At 36.0% G+C, this 25,860-nt stretch overlaps 1 protein-coding gene across 2 annotated transcripts in view; it reads right to left on the reverse strand.

Moving 5' to 3' along the window:
• Positions 1-25,860, reverse strand: part of LOC115919017 (membrane-associated guanylate kinase, WW and PDZ domain-containing protein 1-like) — a 66,316-nt gene that overhangs the window by 34,456 nt on the left and 6,000 nt on the right. For both annotated transcript variants that reach the window (XM_030997068.1, XM_030997071.1), the window contains exons 3-8: positions 19,216-19,332; positions 15,469-15,588; positions 8,019-8,168; positions 5,295-5,490; positions 1,669-1,760; positions 956-1,013 (exon numbers count right to left, since the gene is read on the reverse strand). In XM_030997068.1, coding sequence (XP_030852928.1) covers positions 956-1,013; positions 1,669-1,760; positions 5,295-5,490; positions 8,019-8,168; positions 15,469-15,588; positions 19,216-19,332 — 733 coding nt within the window. The remainder of the gene's footprint in view (positions 1-955; positions 1,014-1,668; positions 1,761-5,294; positions 5,491-8,018; positions 8,169-15,468; positions 15,589-19,215; positions 19,333-25,860) is intronic.

A 25,860-nucleotide genomic window follows, 5' to 3' on the forward strand; every position in this document is an offset into this window, starting at 1 on the left:
CACTAGCCTAGGGTTAAGCAGAAATTGATGGTGTAAATGTAAACTAACAACCTGTGCTTTGCTAGACAAACAGACAATGTAATTCCAACATCTTGAATCAAGACTAGCTAGAATAGGACCTCACCTTTTCATGTGTATGTTTACTCATGATGTCAATATTGGTTGAACTGTTCAAATACATGCTAGCTCCAAGGAACCCACAATAGTCAAACTCATACTCTACCATCACGTACTTCAGAAAGGGATATAGAAGCAATAGGAATAATAGATCTAATGTCATTGATATTATGACATACCGGTATCCCATTAATTAGAAGCAGCTATGCCCTACTTTACAGATAAATGCACTTGATTACACATGAACAAGAACATTAAATTTCCTCTCTGCTCAATTGTACTCTATAACTGGTAATATCATTCAAACATGACTACTTTAGAATGATCAAAAGCAAGAAATGACCTATTCTTCAGATTAGCAAATAAAACATGCTTGTACGTTTTGATTAAGGCTTAAAGGTCTATGTATTTTTACAACTGTTATCAATTCAGTCTGGTGCAAAAAAGATTGTGATCTAGGTGATGAGGTTTATCCCCACATACTCTGGTAACCTAGAATCACCATGTTCCTCATCATAATATTAAAGTGAGCAAAAAATGAAGAATTTCTCCTAAAGTCAGAAATGTACCTTAATGCTTAAAATCTTAAAATCTAGAACATGTATTCTGAAATATTACTCATAATATCTGAGTAAGATTCTAATGCAATTTTAATATAAAGCATGTATGAAAATTCTCATGTAACAGGTATGCTGCTCCAAAGAACAATTCACATTTATACTGCCTGATCAATATTGCAGTTCCCATGGGGAGGCATTCATTGACAATGCAATATACAGGGCGCCTAGATTATCAAACTGGTTCACGCACAATGCATCTGACAAACAAATCTACTTACTCAATGTAATAGGTGCCGTACTGTGGATCGTCTATCTTTTCCCATCCGTCTGGAAGCTCTGAATTAAAAAAAGAAGAAATAATTGCAATAAATCAATGAATTTTGAAGAAAAATAGGCTAGGCAAATTACCTCAATTACTCGAGATATGAAATATATCAAGAGTTTAAGTGGGTTTCAAATCAGCAGCAAGAAACTGAAGGATTGCATCTGAGATAAAACCATACGTCCATGTTCAAACACACACCTACACAAAGAGGGAGAAAAGGAGAAAAGGAGAAAGAAGGAGAAAGAAGGAGGGGATGAGACATGAACTATTTAAAAAAAAGTTGAATGAAGTGGCAGCTGGCACCTACATGGACATTATCACCTCAACCTGAACTTCACACAACTTAATTGGTCAGGGGGCGTTCCACAAAGACTAAGATCGACTTTAAGTTTGACTTAATTATGGCAGGCCGTTCATGCCACTAGTTACTCTAACCATTCATGGCATTGGTTTCTCAAGGGACATATAAATCGTGGTCACAGATCTACATTTTTTTGATAGTTCATTATTGAAGGAAAAAATATCATCTAAAGATCATAATTGAGAGACTAATAGCGAGAGCAATCAGTGGCATGGACAGCCTGCCATAGTTAAGTTTAACTCAAAGTCAATCTTAGTCTTTGTGAAACACTCCCCAGGTGACATTAAATCAGAAATCATCATTACCTTCTTTAGATGGGGGGCCTGGGCCTGGTGAAGTATGTTTCTTCTTCTTCTCTAACCTGGGGTCCAGCCATTGAGTCCTTTCATCTCTGTGGCTATGGATGAGAAAAACAAACCAAAGAAAAAACTTCATAAGTAACAAATTTGCATAAATAGTCAATTGCAATACCTAACAATTAAGCATAAATGAGATGCAGTACCCTGTTGTTCATAAGCTACACCAGAATAGTGAGATCCTAACTATTTTTGTCAGCCTGGGGGCCGTCATAAGTGTAACTACTAGGACATCCTACTGAAACGTGTGTTATAGAGTTAACCCACATTTCTATGGGATGTTCACGAACTTAGACTTATGATGGTTTCGAGTAACAGCCCCCCTGGTCCAAGTGCACTATAGAAATTAAGTGCACTGAAGAGTTCATCAATTGATTGTATGCAATGAATATCTGGAGCATCAAAATAAACCTTGACCTCTGACACTTATCCATACCATTAGAAAACAGAGCATTGAAAAAATCAGTCCATATGGTTTGATCAACAACATGTCTGCCTATAGAAGAAACAAGAAACAATATAGAGACAGAATTAGATGTTGGATAAAGAGAGAGGGAGAGAGAGAGGGAGAGAGAGGGAGAGAGAGGGAGAGAGAGGGAGAGAGAGGGAGAAAGAGAGAGAAAGAGGGGAGAGCCATACCAGAAGTGTCAATAAAAGAGACAGGGAGACAGAATATCAGACCAAAGCAACCAGATTAATGTGCAGAGGTACATCATACGATATCCTGTTTCGTTTGATGATGCCCATCTGATAATCAGATGAAAATAAGATAAATAATTTCAAAGAACATAGTATGAGTATAAGAACTTGAATTCCTGTTCATTGTCATGATAGCAGCATGAATGCTATTGAGTAGACACCATAAAACCGTACATAGCTTCTTTCCTCTCATTTGAGATGCACTAGATATTAGCCATACCCCAAGCCTCTAATCAGTGGCACACCACACATGAACAGGATAATATATTATGCATACAATGCATGCATACACGGAAACTGAGTGACAATGTGGTTTCTGTACGGATCTTCACTTTGGAGGTTTTATATCGGCATTATATACCACAGCTGGCTACGAAATGGGGGGAAAATGAACGTTATAAATGTGGCTATTATACCCGACAATAAATCATAGTGACATTTATGCATATTTTGTGGTCTTCTTGTTATGATACAGATACATGCACACGCAAAGCATTTTTTGAACCACATAAAGAGTAGGACTTTGTCATATGACGAATTGTAAATGTATGTGAGAGCAACATTCACATGTAGTCACAGGGAGATAGTTCCTTCCGATTCATTCAACACCATATAATATCTCTTATTAGTGCATTAATGTAAGAAATGTTATATATGACTAACTGTATGTATGGATTAAGGGGCACTAACGAGAGTGCTGTCAGGAATTAGGTTCATTTCTTCGTTATTATGAACATTCTATCGTATGGCAGTTGTAAATGTTATCCATATCACCAAATGTGTGAAAATGAACGTGCAAACAAATTGAATTTAAATTTAAATTTAAATCCCAATTTCATGCATGCAAAATAGATCTCGTCATCAATGAGAAGTAATATTGCATCTGTCACTAAGTCACTCTTCATTTAAAACAAATATATACTATATAGAAAAGACAATTTCTAAAATACTGCTTGGAAAGACAAAGAAAAAAGGGTTGGTCCACTGTATATGGCAACTTAATGAGGTATCCTAACATGGAAGACAGCACATGGGACTGATACATCTTTAGAAAGGCCACAAGACGATTTCTGACCCTCGTATGTAACTAGCTGGCTGTTAAAGTCATTATCACCCGCACACTGCTCCACACATCATTCAGCTTGTAATGATCTCAGGGAATCTAGACATGAGGAATAACCATTAGCGTCGTCCTATTAGCACTCTAGTATAATTAGAGCATTGTCGGGGAATTAATAGCAATACCCAGATGACAAATGGCTCTCTTAAAGACTTAATCGAGGATGCAAGAAGTGCATGTGTAGCGAGACACGATGAGGACAAAGGGAGAACATATCCACCTCCTCCTCATGTGCTGATTTTCTCTGGTATCACTCGTAAATATTTACTTTCTACTTCATACATATTCTTCTAAACAGGAAATGTGGTTGTTCAGTCGTAGAGTAGTACACTCATAAGCAGAAGATGCCAAGTTTGAAACTAAGTTGATTAATCTGCAATTAGAAGTCCCTCTTAAAGGACCTAAGGCTGTAGGTATCCCAGTTAAGTAAATCATATAATCAATCATTCAAAACAAACTGTAAAATCAAGATGAATTCATGATTCACAAACATACAGCCATGTTTAATAGCTTGAAGGGTGTTTCCCCTCTTCAGTTATTACTTTTCTTCTTCTTGGGTTTCAGTTTTGATGTATCTTTTTCCTTCTCACGTCTGTAGTATTGACTTGAACAAATCTATATCAACCTGGATATGTGTGAGCAAATATTCTCTAGTGTAAAGACGTCTTTTTGCAACGGGGAAAATATGAACCAATAATTGTTACCGGTTTCATTGTTGCTTCTACAATATTGATACATTTTGGTATATTTTGAAATGATAGACGGCTGATGTTTGAAAAATACTGTCCGTCATGATTAGAAGGAGATAAAATTCTAAACACCAAAAAGACTCTCCATCACAGAAGCAAGGGTGCTACTTAAACCTACACCTGGTGATACATATTATGTTTTCATTCAAGTACAGAAGTACTTGCTGACTTACTCGATTATGTTTTCAATCAAGTACAGAAGTACCTGCTGACTTACTCTACTATGTTTTCATGCAAGTACAGTTGTATTTGCTGACTTACTCTATTATGTTTTCATGCAAGTACAGTAGTATTTGCTGACTTACTCTATTATGCTTTCATTCAAGTACAGAAGTACTTGCTGACTTACTCTATTATGTTTTCATTCAAGTACAGAAGTACCTGCTGACTTACTCTACTATGTTTTCATTCAAGTACAGAAGTACTTGCTGACTTACTCTATTATGTTTTCATGCAAGTACAGTAGTATTTGCTGACTTACTCTATTATGTTTTCATTCAAGTACAGAAGTACCTGCTGACTTACTCTATTATGCTTTCATTCAAGTACAGAAGTACTTGCTGACTTACTCTATTATGTTTTCATGCAAGTACAGTAGTATTTGCTGACTTACTCTATTATGTTTTCATTCAAGTACAGAAGTACCTGCTGACTTACTCTACTATGTTTTCATTCAAGTACAGAAGTACTTGCTGACTTACTCTATTATGTTTTCATGCAAGTACAGTAGTATTTGCTGACTTACTCTATTATGTTTTCATGCAAGTACAGTAGTATTTGCTGACTTACTCTATTATGCTTTCATGCAAGTACAGAAGTACTTGCTGACTTACTCTATTATGTTTTCATTCAAGTACAGAAGTACTTGCTGACTTACTCTATTATTTTCATGCAAGTACAGTAGTACTTGCTGACTTAATCTATTATGTTTTCATTCAAGTACAGAAGTACTTGCTGATTTACTCTACTATGTTTTCATTCAAGTACAGAAGTACTTGCTGACTTACTCTATGTAGTACATGTCTCCTGTCTCTGTGAAAGCAATCTCCCACTCGGTCGGTAGAGGCCCGAGGTCCTCTTCAAGTTTCCTGACAGTCTCAAGGTTCTTCTCTTGCTGCGAGTCCACAGGCTTAGGGTTGAGGGTGGTGGCTTCTATCGTTGACTTGTTACGTTGGCGTTTTCCAGGGGCAGATGGCTTTGAACCTGTAAGATTAGAATAGAGATGGGAAGAAAGAATTAGGTAAACCATGAAAGATCTTTCTTTAATTACCCTTGGAATAGGATAGGGACAACAAACAGAAGACCAACATCCCTCAATGGTCCAGATGGTCCAAGGGACCGACAGCAAACAAGACTGATAGAGTCGATCTCAAGAATCTTTCAGGAACGTAGTTAAGAAGCCTGTGAGAATGACAATGTAGGTATCTAATGTTGGCCTTTGTATTATTTTGTATCAAACTGACAATTTATATCGACAATCTTAAGGGCAGTACTGTTGATAGAAATCAGGGAAAAAAGGTAATTTAAAAAAAAACATGGCATTAAAGCATGAAAGATTTGGGCAAGTTCATCTGAAGAATAAGTACAAATTAGTCATCCCTGAACTTCTAACCCTTGCCTACAGTACACTCCTCACCACATATAGCATGTACAGTATGTATCCACTCATGGATTCCTGCAAACACACGTTACATGCAGTAAATTCATTGTCAATGGCTTTAATCTTGGTATTGATCTACCAGTTAAACACTACTGTACATGCAAACTGCCATCACTTGTATAATAACAGAGATGAGGGGGTGGTAACCACGAGCAGGCAAAAAGACTGATTGATGAATGGTTGAATTGTCAACTCATATGGAACATAACTCATTGTCAATCACCAGTAGAGCACATGACTGCCATTTGTCATAGTGATAACTCTATTAGCATGCAATGCCAATGGCTTCACTCTGCTGCATTTCAATGGGCAACTGTTGGAACTGATAATTAGGGAATGATGCAAATTGCAGCCTATCATCTTGCACAACACAGTTATATTGTAATTTTGTTTTTGTCATACATTATATGCTAACCTGGTTGAAATACTGTTTAATATAATTATCAAGGTTCAAAATCATGGCTCTTACGAGACTGGGCTTTAGGTTGTCTAGGCATGCTCAAATATTCATGACAAACTCATTCTTTATGTCACGATATGAAAGAAACTGTGAAAGAAATCAGACCAACAAAATGAAGTCAATGTATAAATTTCGAGATCAATTTTAGTGTAAACAATGGTAAATAAAATGATGAAGAAAACACAAATTTACCGGATTAAAATGTTTTTCAAAGTTGTCTTACCTTCCAATCATCATGGACCTACTTGAGATCTAGTTAATCCTATTCCAGATCTAGTTAATCCTATTCACAGCAATTTTGTCACAAACGAACCAAATATAGAGTCATCAAAGTGCTTCAAGTCACTTCTCTACAATGATGATACACATTATATATCTTCTGAACACCAGTATGATCGTGTCTATATACTTGCAGCAATATTAAGAGTATGTGGCCCTGAATAAGGGGTGCAGCTTGGGCAATATATTACATATTTGGAACCATAAGCATTTGTTTCCTGGTGAAGAGGAGTTGATGCCCACAGCCTAACAACAAATGACAACGGTTACTGGATGTAGCCTTCAAACAAGCCACATCAGCCATTTTAATTTACATGTACACCATGTAAATAAGAATGCTAGGTCAAGCTGAACCCCCACAAAATGACTAATAATACATTTAAATACTACTTTTGCATCATGTTTTTCGACATTATATTCAGTTGTATATTCTACATTATATTCAGTTGTAAAGTATATATTTCTGCCATTTTGAAAGCCTGACTGTTGTAAAAAATCAATCAGTCTGCCATGGGGAAGGCTAAAGCAGGAAGAATGAATACTAATTAGAAATTGATGGAATGCTGCTTGCTTCATAAATACTTCAGTTGTACCCTCTGATTTACAACATGAGGCACCGCAAATTCCAATCAATCCAATTTACAAGCATTTCTGGCGATGCCATCATATTACTTGAACATTACTATACATGTAACCTACATTTCTGGTTAGCATATTCCACTGATGCTTTAATATATAGCTGGTTTATTTGCTCAATGCAGAAATATAAATTGAATTAACTACTTTATTTTGGTTACCATTGTTACTAAATTTATGTCAATTGACTTTTTATCACAATTAACTAATGTTTTTAACTCTCAGAATTTTAACTTAGATATCCAGTTTTAATAGCACTTGAAATGAATTTTTAAATGTTGTGATCGCCATTGCATGCACAATAAAACTCCTTGAAAAAAGGTTATGATTATATGCTATTAAACTTTCAATACAACGCTTTGTGTTTCAATTGTAGTTGGTTTATACACATCACAGAAGAACACTTTAAGACTTACTTGGTTTATTACATAGACCATTTTTCCAGAAAATAGAAGACTTTTATTTTAGATAATCCCATCTTATTTTAATATTACACCTCAATGGTCCTGTGCGACATTAGTCTTCTACTAATATGATTATTTTTGCTTTATGCATCATACCTAAGTGAAAAGAAGATCTAAGGTAATATGGTAACCCCATCCCTAACCCTTACTATAAACCCAACCCTAAAGCTACATCAACTCTAATTTATTAAAACCAATAAAACATTTTTAATTCAACTTTTAGGAAACTTACCTGGTCTGATATGCCTGGTGGTAGTTGCTGGTTCTGTTGTGTTACTGGACGAGTTGTTCTGCTGGGGCTGGGGCTCTGGTTCTGCAGGGGTAGAGACAGGCGTTTCAGGGGGTGGATCCTGGGGTGGCTTCGGTGTCCCGTAGTGGTTACCTGGAAGAAGGAAAAACAAAAAGGCTTGTTCAGAAATGCAGAAGTAACCGCAGCAGGTTACATGGCAACTGCATGCAACAAATGTCCTCAGTGTACCGGTATTCACTTACACTGTACATGTAGCTATGTATTTAAGATACATAAATGTGAACCCTATAACACTTACGTCATCATAAAAAAATCCTGCTGCTGTTTACAGAGGGATACATTTATCTGAATGTGACTTAAGAACACCAGGTACAAGCCATAAAAATATAGTAAATATTTAAGTACACTGTGGAAAATCTGACTGAAGAAACAACTCAACTTGAGCTCTCTGTTTCATACTTGCCACTCAGATCATCTATAATCACATTTTGGAAGTAAACGCTTTGCCAGCTTTAGTTGACTGATAGAACAAACCGTGAACTGGCACAGTCGACATTTGTTTCATCTAAAAGATATGGAACAATACTCCCAGCAATGTGGCATTCTAGGGGGTCGATGTGAGTGAAAAAAAGAGGTAATACTTTGATTTTCTCATCAAGTTATCATACTGTGAATAGAATTTCAAGAAGAATTTTTTTTTCTCTCTCTCCTTAGAGTGAATTAATAGAGCAGCATAATTGCGAAGTACATGTAGCACTAGTTCAATCAAAAGTCATCATAAGAAATACATATGACCTTTAGGAAAAGCTATCAATATCAATAAAAACTAATTTTGTGAGTCTGAGGTCAAATCTTTCAGATTGCAGCACACGCAGTAGGCCTAAATGGTAAGTGATTATGATGGTGATTTTAAATACGAGCTTTATTAGTACTGGGGTTTTTCTTCCTAAAAAAGAATAAAATAATGCTCTTTACTCAAACTGTTTAAAGTGGCCTTTCCATTGCATTCTACTGATACCTTACTCATAATGAGTAGTTAATTTGTAATACCTTCAATTTATTATGACTTGAATGGTTTGAATACAAGAAGGAAAAAAGAAATATTGAATAAGATCTATTTTAAGTTTCATCCTGCTATTCTGATGATGCGCATTATGCATCTTATATTTTTTCAAAGATGGCTGCCATTTTCATTTTGCATGGATCAGTCTTCTGCTTCTGGCCAACATTTTGAAGTCAAAAAAATCTTTTCAGAGAAATGGAAAAAGGCATAGCAAAATATTTTCATAGGCGCACTTCCACAGTCAGAGTATTTTTTCATTGTGAAAGCCTCTTTTTTTTGCACAGGTAAAAAAATTGTTGTACAGCTGAGAAAATGTACATGTATATGGTAATCTAGCAGATGTGATACTAAAATGAGGTATGGGGTCTTGTTGGAATACCCTGAGGGTCGAGGCATTAATATAATTTTACATGAAAATCCAATATTGGCAAAAACCTCTCAAGACAAATGCTCTTCATAGACACACTCAATATTTATAAGTGCGTCTAAATATAATCTCCTACCGGTAATTGCATTGTCCAGTTTCCGGCTCATACTTCTAAGAACAATATTTTTTATTGGCAGGAGAAGTAACTAGCTTTCAAATATACTGACAAAAGCTAGCTGCAGACAGAATGAAACATAGGCGTTCAAGGCAACGTCCTTTTGATCTAATAATGTGATAGAGACAGAGAGAGAGAGAGAGAGATACTTCCTATGCACAATTACCTCCACTTTTGAATTTGTCTAAATGCAAATCTTCCATGTATCAAGTAACATTACATTGCATGCCAGGCTGGAAACACACATGTGTGCATCTACTAATTAGAAGAGCCCAAACCATGAAACAGACAAACAGATGGAAGCTAATGTGATTTTGAAGCTCTTCCAGCCATCTTTTGGCCCAAGGAAAGGCAAGGATGCAGTCTTGAAACCACTGATAGTCTATGATACTTGTCTGTACGGTATGCACAGACTCCAATTTAATACATAGATTTCATAACTTGATCCAATCATACAGTGTAGCTCAACAATGTGCCTGCAAATCTGTATATGGTGAGATCTGGGGCCCGTCTTATAAAGAATAGTTATTGATCAAAATCAATCGAAAGTCCTCCAATCAATCGCAAGTTTGCAGTCCCAATCTCTTATGTACAAAGTTGCGATTGATATCAATCACAAATATGTTACAATTAATATCAACTATTTATAAGACCCCCGATTTACATTTTACAATTAGGCTATATATTCCAAACAGTGATCTTTCAAATTTTACCCACTGAAATCTACAAAATACATTTCCTGAAGAGTCTTAGTCTTAGAGCGCGTTTATCTAGGCTTGCCACTAGATATGTACATATCGTACCCCACTATCGAACCCCACTATCATACCCCACTATACGATCGTGATTTGCGGGATGTCGCGTTTATCTACTCTTAAAGATTCAATATAAAGGCCTTGTGTCTGCCCAGCTGTTTTGACCCGGGAAGCAGACAGTTTCTCGGAGGTCAAATTCACACACATGCTTGTACACAACACCTGTGTGGTCCTATTTGTATGTGACGTTCAAAACAGCTTTGCGTTTATCGACCTCTCAGAAACGTGATTCTGGCTGTATGTCACATACAAAACGCACCTTTTTGCGTCTTTTGATATGCCCATATCTAAAGACGTTTGAAAAAGGCTTTGCGTTTATCTACTTCTAAATTTGCCTGAAAGACGTTTGAGAAACCTGATTCTAGCCAAAAATTTCCTAGATAAACGCAACCTTAGAGAATACTGGTAATATATATTTTGAGCAGGATCATTATAGAGAGCATATAAAAAGGCACACATGATTCATGTAAGCTTAATGCATCAACAAAGAGACAATTAGAAAGTTTTGCTACGTTCCTAGATGCAGGGTGAATTGGTTTCACTTTGCCCGAGATACTAAGGAAAAATGTCCCTGAATGATCTTGGAGGCATATTTGTGATATGGCCAATAGGTTGGAACTAGGTTGACAAAGGTCACCTGACAAAATCCTCTGGAATGTTTGAACTTCTGGTACCCCTAACAACATGTCTGAATAGAAATACCAAGATGCACCAAAAGAAATGCAGACCAAGATGAATGAAGGAAATGAGATCACTGATACAATAATAGGAGTAAGTGGTTTTGTGTGATGTCAGAAACAGCAGACATATGGTCCGTCAATGAACTTGTCTGTGAGTACTTTAGGCTGTTTGCAGTCCAAAGTACATGTCTGTATGCCCAAATGTGAGAAAATGCACGTCAACTTCGTCAAGTAAGCTAAAATTAATGCAAAGATTAAAAACATGATGTACTTGAAAGTCAGTGTTTATTTTATTTCACATTTTGATTTGTAGAGGAAGTATCACTGCAAAACAATCACCGAAAGATATCTAGGCTATATCAGGGGAATCTGGGGGGTCGATCTGAGCTTCGATTATCGTTCATCTCTTTTAGAAACAATTTATAGACTGCACCCGTATAATTAAATGCATATATTTACAATTTCATAATGCATCAACAGCACTCATATATATTCAACATCATATACAAACAAACATGTGAATTACCTTGAATGGGTCAGACCTGGTATCAACATAAACTCATACAGCATCTCACCTCAACCACTGCATTAACGCATGCCAACACTAGACAGACACCAAGAATTGTAGCTGTCTCGTTGACCTGAGAAATCATGCTTCATTCACTAGTATTTTTTCCTACATGCTAGATGCTACAGTAGAAATAACTGCTCACTCATGTTGAGTGAAGGATTGATGGCTAGTTAATACTCATAATTCCAAAATCATGCTCAAAAGGTTTCTTGATTGTATCTTCAACCTTGGCAGCTAGAGTACTAGAGGTATAGAGAAATGGCATTGCCGTTGCATCAATACAGCTCAAGCAAGCGTACACAAAAGGCAATTTCTGTTGGAAGTGATGTTGAAGGGTGCCCTGATATGCAAATAATTGCAGTATTCAATTCCTTTTATCAAGATGAAATGCAATACATTAGAGGGGTGTGCACATTTGTGAGTGTATTAACAAGTCAATGGTGGAGCTAGCTGCGGCTTCGCCTGAGCCTGAGGCGATATCGCTTAGACCATGGCCCCTTGCTCAGACACAATACGTACAGAATGCCAGAGAATGGATACGTGGGATCGGCTTTTTGAAAAGTAACAATGGCTCAGAGATGCTTTAGATGTTGGATGCATATTCAAATGGAACGCCAAAAAAAATCAAAGTATGATTTTATTTCTTCTTAAATTCTGGAAGAATACATCTGAAATCCAGGGTACGGGAATCAAATTTTGTTTTGTTATTACCGGTATGCTTTTTTGTGATTGTTCCCGACATTCAAAATCAGCCAATGATATCTTAAATACCGGTTCGGTGTAACCGATGATATACAGGTACATGTACTCAAACTCTATAATGGTACCCAACCTTGCTTTCAAACTTTCAAAGTAGCCAATTAGTATTTTCTTCTTCCCAACACAAAATATCAAAAGATATTATAATTAGCCTAACTAGCACTAGACAGAAAAATGAGAAGCATGAAATTGCCTAACTTTCCTGTTTCATATTTTCAGAAAGAACATATATTCAAAATTTCAAATCAAGTCTGACCCCCCCCCCCCCCACACACACACACATACTTTGATCCTTCTTGTAAATCTCCTAATTTAGTTTACTTGCTATGTGTCTTTAATAGAAGGAATTAATGCTCCCGAACTTGTCTGTGAATTGCAGTCTCAAGTATATTTTTGTATTTTTTGGTATGCTTAGTGTTATAATGCAGTCGACAAACTTTGTTGCTCATAAAGTTGGAATAAATTATCTTACCTCTCATTAAATCCTTGTGACAATATTATTCATTATTGATAGACAAAATTAATATCTTCTCGGAACTCTGTTGATCAATCTCTACGGCTCTTCTGATTGATAAAAAATAAAGTTCTGAGAAGGTAAAAACTTTATCTATCAAGAATGAATAATATTCTCACAATTGCTCCATGATAAGAAGTTTTAAAAAAAAATATTCAAACTCTATGGGAAACAGTATACTGTACATCAAGTTATAGAAATGGAGAGCATACAACGTTTGTTATCAAACTCTGATTGAATGCTCTCAAAATAGCAAAAATGTGGTTTCAGTTTCATTAATGTTACACCTCCAATTTGCTATGAAACAAGGTATCCCAGAACGCTATACACATTGATGAACAGAATTTCAAATAATTTATCTAATGGAGAAGGTGCGACTCAAACCCTCCTATTATGCGAGGCTTATCTTCAATGAATAGGCAACAAAGCGGAAATACACCCAAAAATATACCGTACACATTTACAACTCATGGTCATAAATAGTTAAAACTACCCTACACTGTGATTGTGATTATCAAGAAGGAAATGCTACAATGCAAATATACAAACTCCAAACTCACCAATGGATATGGGCTACTAATCAAGAATTATCCACCTGTACCACTCACATAAATCAGTCCCTTTATAACGAGATATAATCAGAGCAGTTTCAAATTGGAGTCCAGTCCTTGTATACACGCACTTGAACAACACGCAGCAAACAACGTCACACTATAATAAAGAGGCCGTCACGCATCCGTTTCTCTGCAAATCATTTCCAAAGAAATAGTTTTCCCATTCAATTAAACAAAAGGTCCCACCAACCGAATATCTATTCATGGAGTTTTTCACAAAAAAGCAGACTCTTTCAAATGGAAGGTCATAACATGTGATCTAAATGGCATCTCTCAACCAACAATGACACGAATCAAGGCTGTGGCTTCATGGCATAAAGCATAGAAAACCTATGATGACATGTCAACAAAATATTTTAAGCAATGTTGACTGTAATTTTAACTCTCTCAGTGTTGATGGATGTTGATGGATGTTCAGGAGGCAAACAAAAAGTGTTCTGCAATTGAACTTTAAACTTGCTGAATCAATGTCACAAGTGCCTTCAAAATATCATTCAGACTTGTTTATAAATCAGGAAGCTATTTTTGGTGCTGGTGCCTTCTTTGTTTCCCTTAAACTTTTTTTTTTCATTTTCTACTGACAAACATCCCACCTAGAAGAAAAAAACAGTAGACAGTATCAAGAGTTCATGTGTAATTGTTGTAGTTGTTATTACACTAAGCATTGCTAATCAGTCGTCTGTTCCTATTGTCTATTTAACATGAATGTTTTCAGAATAATTGTAAATCTGTACAGGACCATGTCATTGGTGAGTATGCATGACTTCCCTTCTGAAGAAGGTTTCCATACTTTACATTCCTGTCTTGTTTTTCATAGTGTCTTTGGACCCCGACTGAACTTACACTTGTAATTTGTTTTTAGAGTTTATTTGAAATTTTGAACATCCATTAAATTTTCATTGTACCACATTGCCTTTGTATTTTTTTTCTTCAGTTATTGACATGGGCCGAGTTATAAATAAATAAATAACCATGTCCAACTAGAAAAATAGAAAATTTGCTGAATCCTTAACAATATTTTAAATAACACTTCTCTCAATCATGATTTCAATTGCTGGCCGGCAGACTCCTTATTTCTATAGGGATGTATAAAACAAAATGTTCACACCATCACAGAAGTATTGAAAAGAATGAGATCCTGAAGTAAATTTAATTCCTAAACAAATGGCTACTACTACCCTCTCCCAAAGAAAAAAAGGAAAGTAATGAAAAATAGCCTCCATAGGTCCGTCTTCACTATCTCGAGATTGCCAAATATCCAGCTATTTGAACTATCCCGATCGCAAACTATCCAGCTATTTGCGTCTTCATTAGACCGAAGTAGCAAATTAGCTGGATAGTTGGTCGGGATAATATCCCAAGATATCTCGATCTAGTTTGCAAAATATCCCACTATTTCCGAACTAGCGGGATAGTTTGCGACCGTCTTCATTAGACCGAAGTACAGAGTCAAATATCCCGATCCCATCATGCACAACGATTTCCGGTTCGCACATGCGATCTATACCTCCAGTAAACACGGAAAACCGGAAATCGTTGTGCATGATGGGATTGGGATATTATCCCGACCAACTATCTAGCTAATTCGTACTTCGGTCTAATGAAGACGCAAATTAGCTGGATAGTTTGCGATCGGGATAGTTTAAATAGCTGGATATTTGGCAATCTCGAGATAGTGCAGACATGCCTCATGGGCAAGTTTCTCAAAACCATCCAAAATCTAAGTTCATGGACATCTAATTGAAACGAGTGTATATTTTATTTAAAAAACACATTTCTATGAGATGTCCAAGAACTAAGACATCTGGCAGTTTTAAAAAAAACATGCCCCTGGCAGCCAAGACAAGAAGATTTGTACATCTGGCCGCAAATACCTTCAAAAAGACCACTTTCTAGTAGGTGACCACTCTTTTCCAGAGCCAGGAACTCATCTACGGAGAGGAACTTGTAGTCTACACCATTCACCTCTCCTTCCCTCGGAGGTCTCGTTGTACCTGGAGAAAGAGGAAGATTAAAAGAGATGGGGACAGAAGTTGATTAGAAAAAAAATCATTGGGTTAAAAAGGTCACTATTTAGAGACATGAAACTGCATAGAGTATTAGCATAACACCTACAAATATGTGTAAATAGGTGTGAATACTTTAAAAATCAACAATAACAATAGCATTACCTAATAATCAACACCAAGACACAAACCTTCTATTGGAATTGTTGAATAAAATGTTGGTTTGACCATGTATTCAATCACCTACAAATGTGTATAGAAAGGTGTGAATACTTAATTTTTTTTTTAATATAAAAAATATAAAAAACAGCGTTAACTAATGATCAACACCAAGACTTACATGTAGTTAAACCTTCTATGGAATTGTTGAATAACATACTGGTATAGCCATGTATTAAATCAGTGAATACTTTTCTACACGCACCTTTAATTATTTATAAATCTCAAAGGAGTCTACGCTCAATTTACTTTAATCAAGTACTAGGTTAAGCATGTTACTCTGAGGGTTAGATACCCTCCCTTCTATTTCCCAAGTGAAGCAAACCATGCCAAGAGTCAAACAACTTAAACCATGCACTGTATGTTTAACTGCACACAATATTGTTTGGCTGAGGGCTCGTGCAATCAATTTCACAATATTACCTTCACTTAATCTAGATCTATAAGTTAATTCAGGTTTTTTGTTCAATTTTTAGAAGGCTCTGACTCTGCTGTGAACCGATATTAAGATCTTTAAACTTCATGTGATCATTGTATCATTTGCATTAAATGCAGAGATAACAAACTACGGGACTGAGTGTCTTTAGAAGTTTAAGAGAATGGGGGCTCTCTGATAGTCCCTCCATGATCTCAGAGTTCTGTGAAGTTTAGCTTGAAAGTATCAACATTTCTGCATACACCTCTAAAAATTATGAAAGGGACAAGACGGCAGAGTCATTTTTGTTGAGAAATATCAATTTCAAAAGTTATCACAATTTATGCAAATTACATTCATAAACAGACTAAAATTAAATTAAAATAAAGTAATAAATCAATCAAACAATCAAAGAGTAGCATACTAAAGCTTTACATTTTGTTCCTTTAGCTTCCGCTAGTTGTTTTGTCTGATTTCGTCTTTCTGTTCGTTATTGTGATTTACTCCGATGAGTGCAAGACAAAAAGCTTTACTACGTCTGTATTCATATTTCGTTGCTATTCTTCGATTCTGTAAACAAATGAATAAGTTATCTTAAATAACTTTACACCCGGACTTTGTTAATACAAAATTCAAAAATGTTGAAAGTAGTTTTTGCATTAGTAACTGAAATATTTTTTTGCCGCTTGTGCTCTGTAAATCAATACAAATGAGGAGCTGGAAACAACATAACCTGGAAATGTGAAGCACACTTTGCCCGTTTGTAATTTCATTTGCCACTGATATTTCAATGCAGTTATTCAATGCAGTTATTCAATGCAGTTATTTATGATGTACAATGTAAAAATAAGGCTTCAGGAATTATATCGGTAGAGAGATACCCAGTTGATAAGCTTGGCTTGGGTGAGACTTCATGTACATTGGACATGAAGGAGAGATTTAATGCATTCATGTAGAAAGGGAGGATTTACATATATTTATAAAAAGTGTCACAGCATCTTACTTTATTGTATCACCATGGAAATATGAAGAACTATCCAATCCATAATAAATCTGGGATTTCCTGGATTTAATGTTTTAATGTACCAGCAGTAGCAGTTGTCAATCAAATATGCATGTGTATCTTCTCAACTGATAAGATCTTTGATTTTTCGGGCACACGAAATCCAAATACTTGGTTTCTTTCATAATATGCTAATCTTCCTTGATGTTTAGCTACTGTTGATGTATAAAGTAAATCACAGCTAATAAAAATGAAAATCCAAATAAACAGATTTTTAGGGCGATCATATGCGTATAGTACTTTAAACACCAATTTGCTTTTGTTTAGGCCTGCATTACTCAAGACCCTCAAATAAGTCAAATTTGTTGATTCTTGAAGCATTTTGTGATAAATATGGGACATAGAATTTTAGTACTAATACATGTACATGTACATGTTATATGGATTGTCCACATGCACTTAAAAGTCTAAGTGGGCCTTGCTAATGGCCCATATAGATGTACACTAATACTACAGGGGTCCAAAATGGGCTTTTGCATTAAATATTTATCTCTGACATCTAATTGAGAAATTTACAGATTTTCAATCTGGATGCTATGTGGTAAATCATTGGTATTGAATGGTATACATAAATAAACAATCCCACATGTTGTACAGAGTGATAGTAAACAGTGATTTTGTTTTGTCTGGAAGTTATCCATCTGAAATAGTCAAACTGAAGAAAACAACCATGAAACATCCAGATTCTAATACCGGACAGGGAAAGTCGAGAGTGAGTGAGATAGGAGAAAAGAGAATTATATAAAGAATTTGGAGGTGAATGACTTGAGAGGATTTATAATGAGATAAGTGTACCACTAACACATGCCTAAGGTCATTTTCTAAAGCCAGATAATGTTGAGGAGGGTCACAGGCGCAAATGGAGTACATGAAATTATGTCAATGTTCAGTTCATAAGCACCACGACTGGTAATACAGGGAGTGCGTTTTTTTTAAATATGATATGAATGGCTGGTAGAGACCTACAAAATGGTAAATTCCCCTGTGTTACTGGTTAACATGTACATGTACATGTAGGCGAAATGGGCGTTGGCTGAAAGCTTTCAACATCCTCATGCATTTACATAAGGATTACCCTTCATGTCATCAGGAGCGACAGTGAATTTTAAACGAGGATGTAAAACAAACTGAAATACCCCCCCCCCCCCCCCTCTCCAAAAAAATAATAATAATAAATTGAATTACTTCAAAATTGCACTCCAATGCAGAACCCAAAAGTGGGTGGAAATGAGCCTATACTGCCTTTGGTCTTTTGAGTGGGTCCAAGATGCCAGTGAGGCACATAGTTGACATACCATAAATAATCTTTCAGATTTTATTTCCCTGGTTTCCAACCCATACAACCAATCCTACTACAGTAATACTACAACTCAACTTTCTGTATTTTTTTTTTTTATATGAATACAATGTTTCAGCATCTTTTAGCATGTCTTGAGTTTCCCAAAACTTTTAAAGAGATTTTTCCAGGTTGAGTTATGAACCAGTATAACCTATTGATTTTGTTCGCATGTAGGCCAATACATGAACTGCTTCCACTGATTCTTTGACACTTTAATCAGAACTCTACATTTAACCTTGATGCATATTTTTATTGTAAAACTAAGCCTTACATGAACACGTATGTGCTATAAAGAAAGAACAAAAATGATAATGAACATTGGCCTAAAATTCCAATATTAAAAGTTTGAGCACATTTAAACATAAAAAAGAAAAAATTCTTCAATAACTTGGTAAAGCAACTAAGGCTATTAATTGAATTTAATCCTCAAAGAAAACCTTTGGGTACAATGGAGCTGCAGCTAATGATCTGGCTGATCTAGAGCTGCACCTCAATGGCACAATAAAATTATGACCTCTGACCTCCACCTACACGTACTACATAACCTTTGACATTGTTTTTCCTCAAAACTTTACTTACAAGGCACTGTGCGAACATAGAGATTTTCCCTGATGGTTTGCTGTAGATCATGGTCTGGTGATCCCTTCGGCATGCGCATGGTCAGGTACCGACGTAAGTCCTTTGGAAGATTTTGACCTGATGGAAGATAAAAAAAGGGAAAGTGAATGAAAAGAAGTCAATATGAATGTATGAACACATGGGTTATTTTTATGTACATGGAGGGAACATACATGTATTTATGTGAGTTGGTCTAGCAGTCTGGTCAGCTATCTGCCTAAATTGCTTACAAAGTTATTCAAACATCTCCATGGTTAGAAAGCTGAGTAAAGTCTTTTGGATAAAGATGTTATATACATGTACATGTATGTAGAACTGTAGGTCGGTCCTCAGATGTAAATAGTCATAATCATATCTAATTGACATGGTTTATATCTGAAAAAAGTCAATAATACTTGTACCCACATGCACACACTTTCCTCTAAAATAACTGCTATATATGGAAGCCAAGAGTATGAAACTATGAACACAAAAAACAGACAATATACAAGATAAAAAATAAACGAGGCAAGGTCAAATTTAGAAAACTGGTCCGAAAGTCCATGTAAGGCTTCCCAACTAATTTTCAACCCAATATCCACATTAACACAGATTACTTTCTTGAATTGCCATGGTAACCAAAAGAACCCCCAGGATTTAAGTTAGGGAGAGTTCGAACACGATCTCTGATTTACATCAGGTTTCAGGCTCTGACCTTTCGGAATCCCACAAAATCCCTACTAATTCATGCAAATTTGACCACATGAAGAATTATAGCCCTAGAGCTTAAGCCTGCATTGCTCAGGTGCTAGGTGTTAGCAAGTTTACGCTCTCTCTCTCTCTCTCTCTCTCTACATTTTAACACATTTATAAGGAGCAATTTTTCACACACTGTAGACTACAGACCAATTATTCATACTCTGCAGCCTGTCGCCATAAGCCAAACAAAAATCTTTAAAATATATATGATCTAAGGACATGAATATTCATATACATTGTACCAGTAAAAAAAAATTGTCATGTACATGTACCAACAAATATCTAAGTTAAAAACTTACGAACATGGTGCAGGTGTCATCTTTCCAAAGACTGTTCGGATGCAAAGATCAAACTGTATTCGTATTAATCAATGCCTTTCCTGATTGTTAGTACATGTACTGTATACTGGTGTAAATTAAAGAAGGATAGACCCAAGTTTTTAATCTCTTCACCCTTTTATCAAAGCGAAATAAAATCAGAGTACACATACATTATATGTCATAGCTACCAATTTACCAAACATGGTAAAACTAGGCAACATTTTCAAAATTTTGTATTTTTCATTTGAATCATTAAACCTGTACTTTGTATACCATTGTAATTAGGTTTTTGAGTACCCAAATAAAAAAAAAGAGAACAAACAAGGTTTCTCATAATAAAATGAGAATTTATTGTAAATATGCATCTCTAATAAACCTAATAAATAACATGGTACGTGGTATCACTGTCACAGTACTTGTGTAGAACTGTAGATGTATTTAAAATACTAAATCAATCCTGGAATGTAGACTACTGGTAGATAGAAATAATCTAGGGCAATATGATATTTATAAGCCCTATTAATCAGCATGATATGTGGATAATTCACAAACAAACAGGATTTGTCACAGTCCTTTGGTAGAATAACAGAGATAATATGAATCATATGAGAGTATGAATCATGTACAAGTGCATGAATCGAATTAAAATAAGCTCATCATGTACTCTGAATATCAACAGGTGAGAGTTACACAAAGACACACAATGACGTCAAAAAAGTGTGAATATAGTTATTTTCATGTACATGTAGTCTGTGCAGCCTATTTTTATACTGCTACTCAATTTAGAAATTCTGTAATTCATTATATCACTCCCTAGTCGAAAGGGGTGGTCATTATTAACCTGTGACCTGTATTACACATGTACATGTACTTGTTCAGATCTTATTCATAAATTGCTCAAAAGAATTCTAGTTCTCCTGTCATATTTGGACAAATTCAAAAGCTTGATATGTAAATACACTGTACATTGTGTAAACAGTGTAATTATTACCATTGCTCTTGTTAAGGCCAGCAATGCTCAAGACCCTAAAATCAGTCAAATCTACTGAATCTGGAAGCGTGTTGTGAGAAATATTGGTCTGATTTATTTCATACTTTTGCCATTCTGTTGCAAGGATATTCCTGCATTCATTCAAATGAACTCATTACAACTTTACAAGGGTTGGATAGCCATTTAACTTTTGTACAACTGAACCTGCACAAGAGCACATCTATTAAAGGGATCGTTTAACAATGTTAAATCTGAGATACACGGCCCTATGTGTTATCAGTGTCTGTTATATGGTGTTATATTGAAGCCTTAAAAAAATTGCGCTTCAAAATGATCAAGAAGTGCATCAAAAAAGTAAAAATCTTTGAGTGACCGGTTTTACCATACTCATTTTCCCCAATAGACTGTAGTGTTATGAAAACCGTCAGGCAGGTTTTCAAAATTTGTAATTCCAATCATAAATATCTTGATAATCAGACAGGCGATCGGCTTGTAAAAGTCATGGGGTTCCTGACTGACCTACATGTAAAGGTTTATATTTATCATTGCATCATGAGCTAAATCCAGAATTTTATTTCAGAATCTGAGACAAAGTTACCGGATCCCTTTAAGTATACCATCAATAAAATAGAGAACATCCTTTTCATTCAATTTTCATTCACAAGTCTAACTTATAAACAGTCCAAAACCTTTTAAAATGAATCACACTGTAGAATTAATATGTACATCAGGATCTTCACACATGTTAAAACTGATGAGTGAAAGTGCCCCTGTGAAGTGACAGAGAACCATCATGAGGCCTGTTTTCATTAGCTCGAGATTGCCAAATAACCCGCTATTAAAATATCCCGATCTCAAATTATCCAGCTAATTTGCGGAGTAGCAATTAGCAGGATATTTGGTCGAGATAATCATCCCAAGATATCTTGGGCTAGTTTGCAAAATATCCTGTTATTTGGCAAAATTTCCTGCTTTTTGTCCGGTGCAACTTCACCAGCCCCAAGACTCGCACTATGGGCAAACGCTGAGCAAAATATCTCGAGCTCAAGTTTCAAGTTTTGAGGTCGAGTCTCTAGCTGATGAAGACGCGATTTGTAACTTCAAGCTTATTTCCCAAATCAGAAATAGCGGGTTATTTGGCGATCTCAAGCTGATGAGGACATACCTATAGATAGACAGCTTGACTCATCAAACAAATCTTCAGTGTTAGAGCAGCAAGTATTTCCTCATCTCTAACTTCATCAAAGCCACCAAGATGAGTTAATAGCACCACACCCAGATGTTAATTACGGACATGTACATAATAGGTCACAATTAGCAGTAAGTGTCAATAGCCCGACAAGATTGGCGTTTTGATTTATTAGCCAGCTGACTGAACACGATGGATGCAAATATAATCTACCGTACATGTACTCTACATGTCTGACAATGAGCCAGCAATGTCTTTATTTATTTTAACCTACAGTTTATATCAAGCATTTCCAGATCACAAAACTGTTTACCAATGACTGTGAATGGAGGCCTACATAAAAATGAAGCCTAAAAGTATAGGTACATTACAGTATACATGTACATTACGGTACATGCACAGTACATGGTAGGCTACAGGTACAGACAGAATGATCTACATGAACAGGATTCTGTACATACAACTGTAGGCAAGAAATCCAAGTATTGGGATTTATAAGTAACATCATACATCATCTAAACTTGACATTAAAATATGAACCTTTTCCACACAATCTATTCTTATCACAAATGTACACTGTAAATCTACAATACAGGTACCTGGACTACATGTACAAATGAACATCAAACATGTGTACACCTAGTCATCCATTATGATCAATATGACAAGTCTTGATTGGGACACACCCATCAAAATACATAATTTTTCCAACCTACATCATCAGTCATCCATACCAGGCAGAGTGATTTTGAGCTAAAATTTCAGTCGACAGAAATATTGGATCATGATTAGTCATACAGTACATATATATACCGGTATGGCCTGGTATGGTCTGACAATTGCTTTTGTGTGCTGTCAGCTGCATAAGTTCTGGTAATGTAATTACATTATATTTGAGATATTTGAGATGAAGTGGCATATATATCAAATAATTCTGACATGAATATTACTGCATGGCATGCAGTTTTGTTGTTATGAACTGTTGATTAAACCTGAAATGAACCTATAAACAAATCAGCAAAAACTGCTGGAAACCATATTTATGACATGTTTTATTTCTACACTAAATGGGGACATAATCACAAAACAAAATCAATTTCTGTGACTCAAATCAGAATTTCATGAATGCCAATTCATGCTTATCCCTAATCCCTTTCTTCACACCCTCCCCCTCCCCCTCTTCCTGAATGTACACTTTGGTATTGTATTCCAATAGAAGAGACAAATCTGGCATAGAGGACCTGATTCATGATATGAATAGAACCATAAGCCCATTTCTTTTTGTTCTCTCCCAATAGGCCACTCCCTCCCCACTATGAATGACTCTTCCTCCTTGCAATGAATATGACACAGAATTACTACCTCCTCTAATTTATGTAGACTACAGAGGTGGGAGTTTCAAAAGTACACTGTGCCTACACATTGTATACCGGTAATAAAAAACAGTTCCTTTGTGGACTGACTGTACTGTCAACAGAGTGTGTCATTCCCCTTTCAAACACTGCCCTACACTTCTTTCATTGCTTACGGGCTCAGTAACTTTCAATGGAAGCTTTCAAATTCAACTGAAAACACTCCCCCTGATTTTGAAGTTTCAAACGGTAACAATTCAGAAAGTACACTGGCCCATTGCCTATCGTGGCTCATAAGGGGTGTAAGACCAGCGTTTCATGAAGCCATCAGAAGTACAGTTCGCTGACATCCCAATGAAGCATGTACATGGGATGTCGGCAAACTTATACAGCGAACAGGGTACTTATGGCAGTTTTGTGAAAAGATATCCTGATGTTTAAAGATGAAGTTGAGTTCTGGTCATGTGATTGCATTGTGAAAGAAACGGTGTGGAACCGACCAGAAAAGGTTGATCATCTAGCATAGGGTCTATAAGAATTTGTGTGTATTGCAAGGTTCTGGAATCATCAAAATGATAAGAAATTTGGCCAAGTCTCGGTAAAGTTACAAACACTTGCACAGAAAGATGTATATGGGACTACACAAACACGTGGCGTAAAAAGCCGGCCCCCGATTTTTACGATGTTACATGCATATTTAGAATATGAAGGCATTTGAAGAGCCATGCTTTTCAGGGAACATGTCTTAACTGATGTTCTTCCACACTTGCATAATAAGAATGAGTAATGCTCACAAATTATTGTTCACCTCTTCCCAGAACTCAACCTTCTCTTTAACACTGTATCATCAGTTCATCACGATACCAGAAAACTAAAGTAATACATGTGTTGAACAAATGGGCAAGAAAGAAAAAAAAAAACACCAAAAGAATGATTGCTATTTTTGTAAAGAACTATAGAACAGTGTACATGTACACTTTGGTCATTCTCAAAGATACATATACTGTACATGAAGGCCTTACACCTACTATAAATTCTAATATTTTTGTGTGATAAATTTTTCACGCTGAGCGACCCCAAAACTTATTTGCGGTCTTGCGGATTCTTAAATTCACATTGCACGCAGTTCTACCCGTTCAAAACATGCATGAAGTCATGCTTATAATTTTGTGGGTTCTAAATAGGATTCGCGCTTGCCTATTTTAGCCCGAAATATAATGTTCTTGCAAATATTTCTGCATTTACAGTATTTGTAAGTTCATGTTTTCACATAAAAAACAATTCATGTATACAAAGTTGATACTGATTGTATACTGTAACCAAATTATGAGCACCCTCTATTTGAGTACCATGATCAAACTTTGTACAATACTGTACGTCCATAAACTACTACACGTGTACAGTGTATACTTGTAAGACCACACATACATGTACCCCTGGATAATTGTATGTAATTAGCTAATTATCCTCAACTGCCCTGCGCTTTGTATCTAACGACCCCCTGGGTACTGTAAAGTGTAAAACAACAAATGCACAATAATGAAAATTTACAACCTAAACAATCTGGTCAACTTGGAGTACACAATAAATAAAAATGGAATGAATATGACAGGAATTCCAGTGTAGCTCTTCCAATGACTACAGCATGCACTGGTGATCATAAATCATAAGTGCCTAGGTTTGCAAGGGGCGGCAAATGAGAGGTCAGCCCAGGTCACAAGAAAAACAGACAGGGCATGGAAGTGAGGGATTTTAAAGTCTTATTTTTGTGCTGCCTGTTTGCTGATGACCTACCCGCATGGCTGTGTCTTTGACCACAGTACACACAGATCAGGGAGGTAAATGTATGCAAATGTTAATTAAGAAATAAATTGCATATAAATGTGGGATACGTATTACAAATAAATTAAGGATATTTGCTGGTACGTAAACTTGGAGTTGGAGCAAGTGTGTATCCACCTACAGACTACAGTAATTGAATGCAACATTTGGCCTCTATTTACATGTACAGTACAT

The sequence above is a fragment of the Strongylocentrotus purpuratus genome, unplaced genomic scaffold (assembly GCF_000002235.5).
Source record: "Strongylocentrotus purpuratus isolate Spur 01 unplaced genomic scaffold, Spur_5.0 spur5_contig_858, whole genome shotgun sequence".
NCBI lineage: Eukaryota > Metazoa > Echinodermata > Echinoidea > Camarodonta > Strongylocentrotidae > Strongylocentrotus > Strongylocentrotus purpuratus.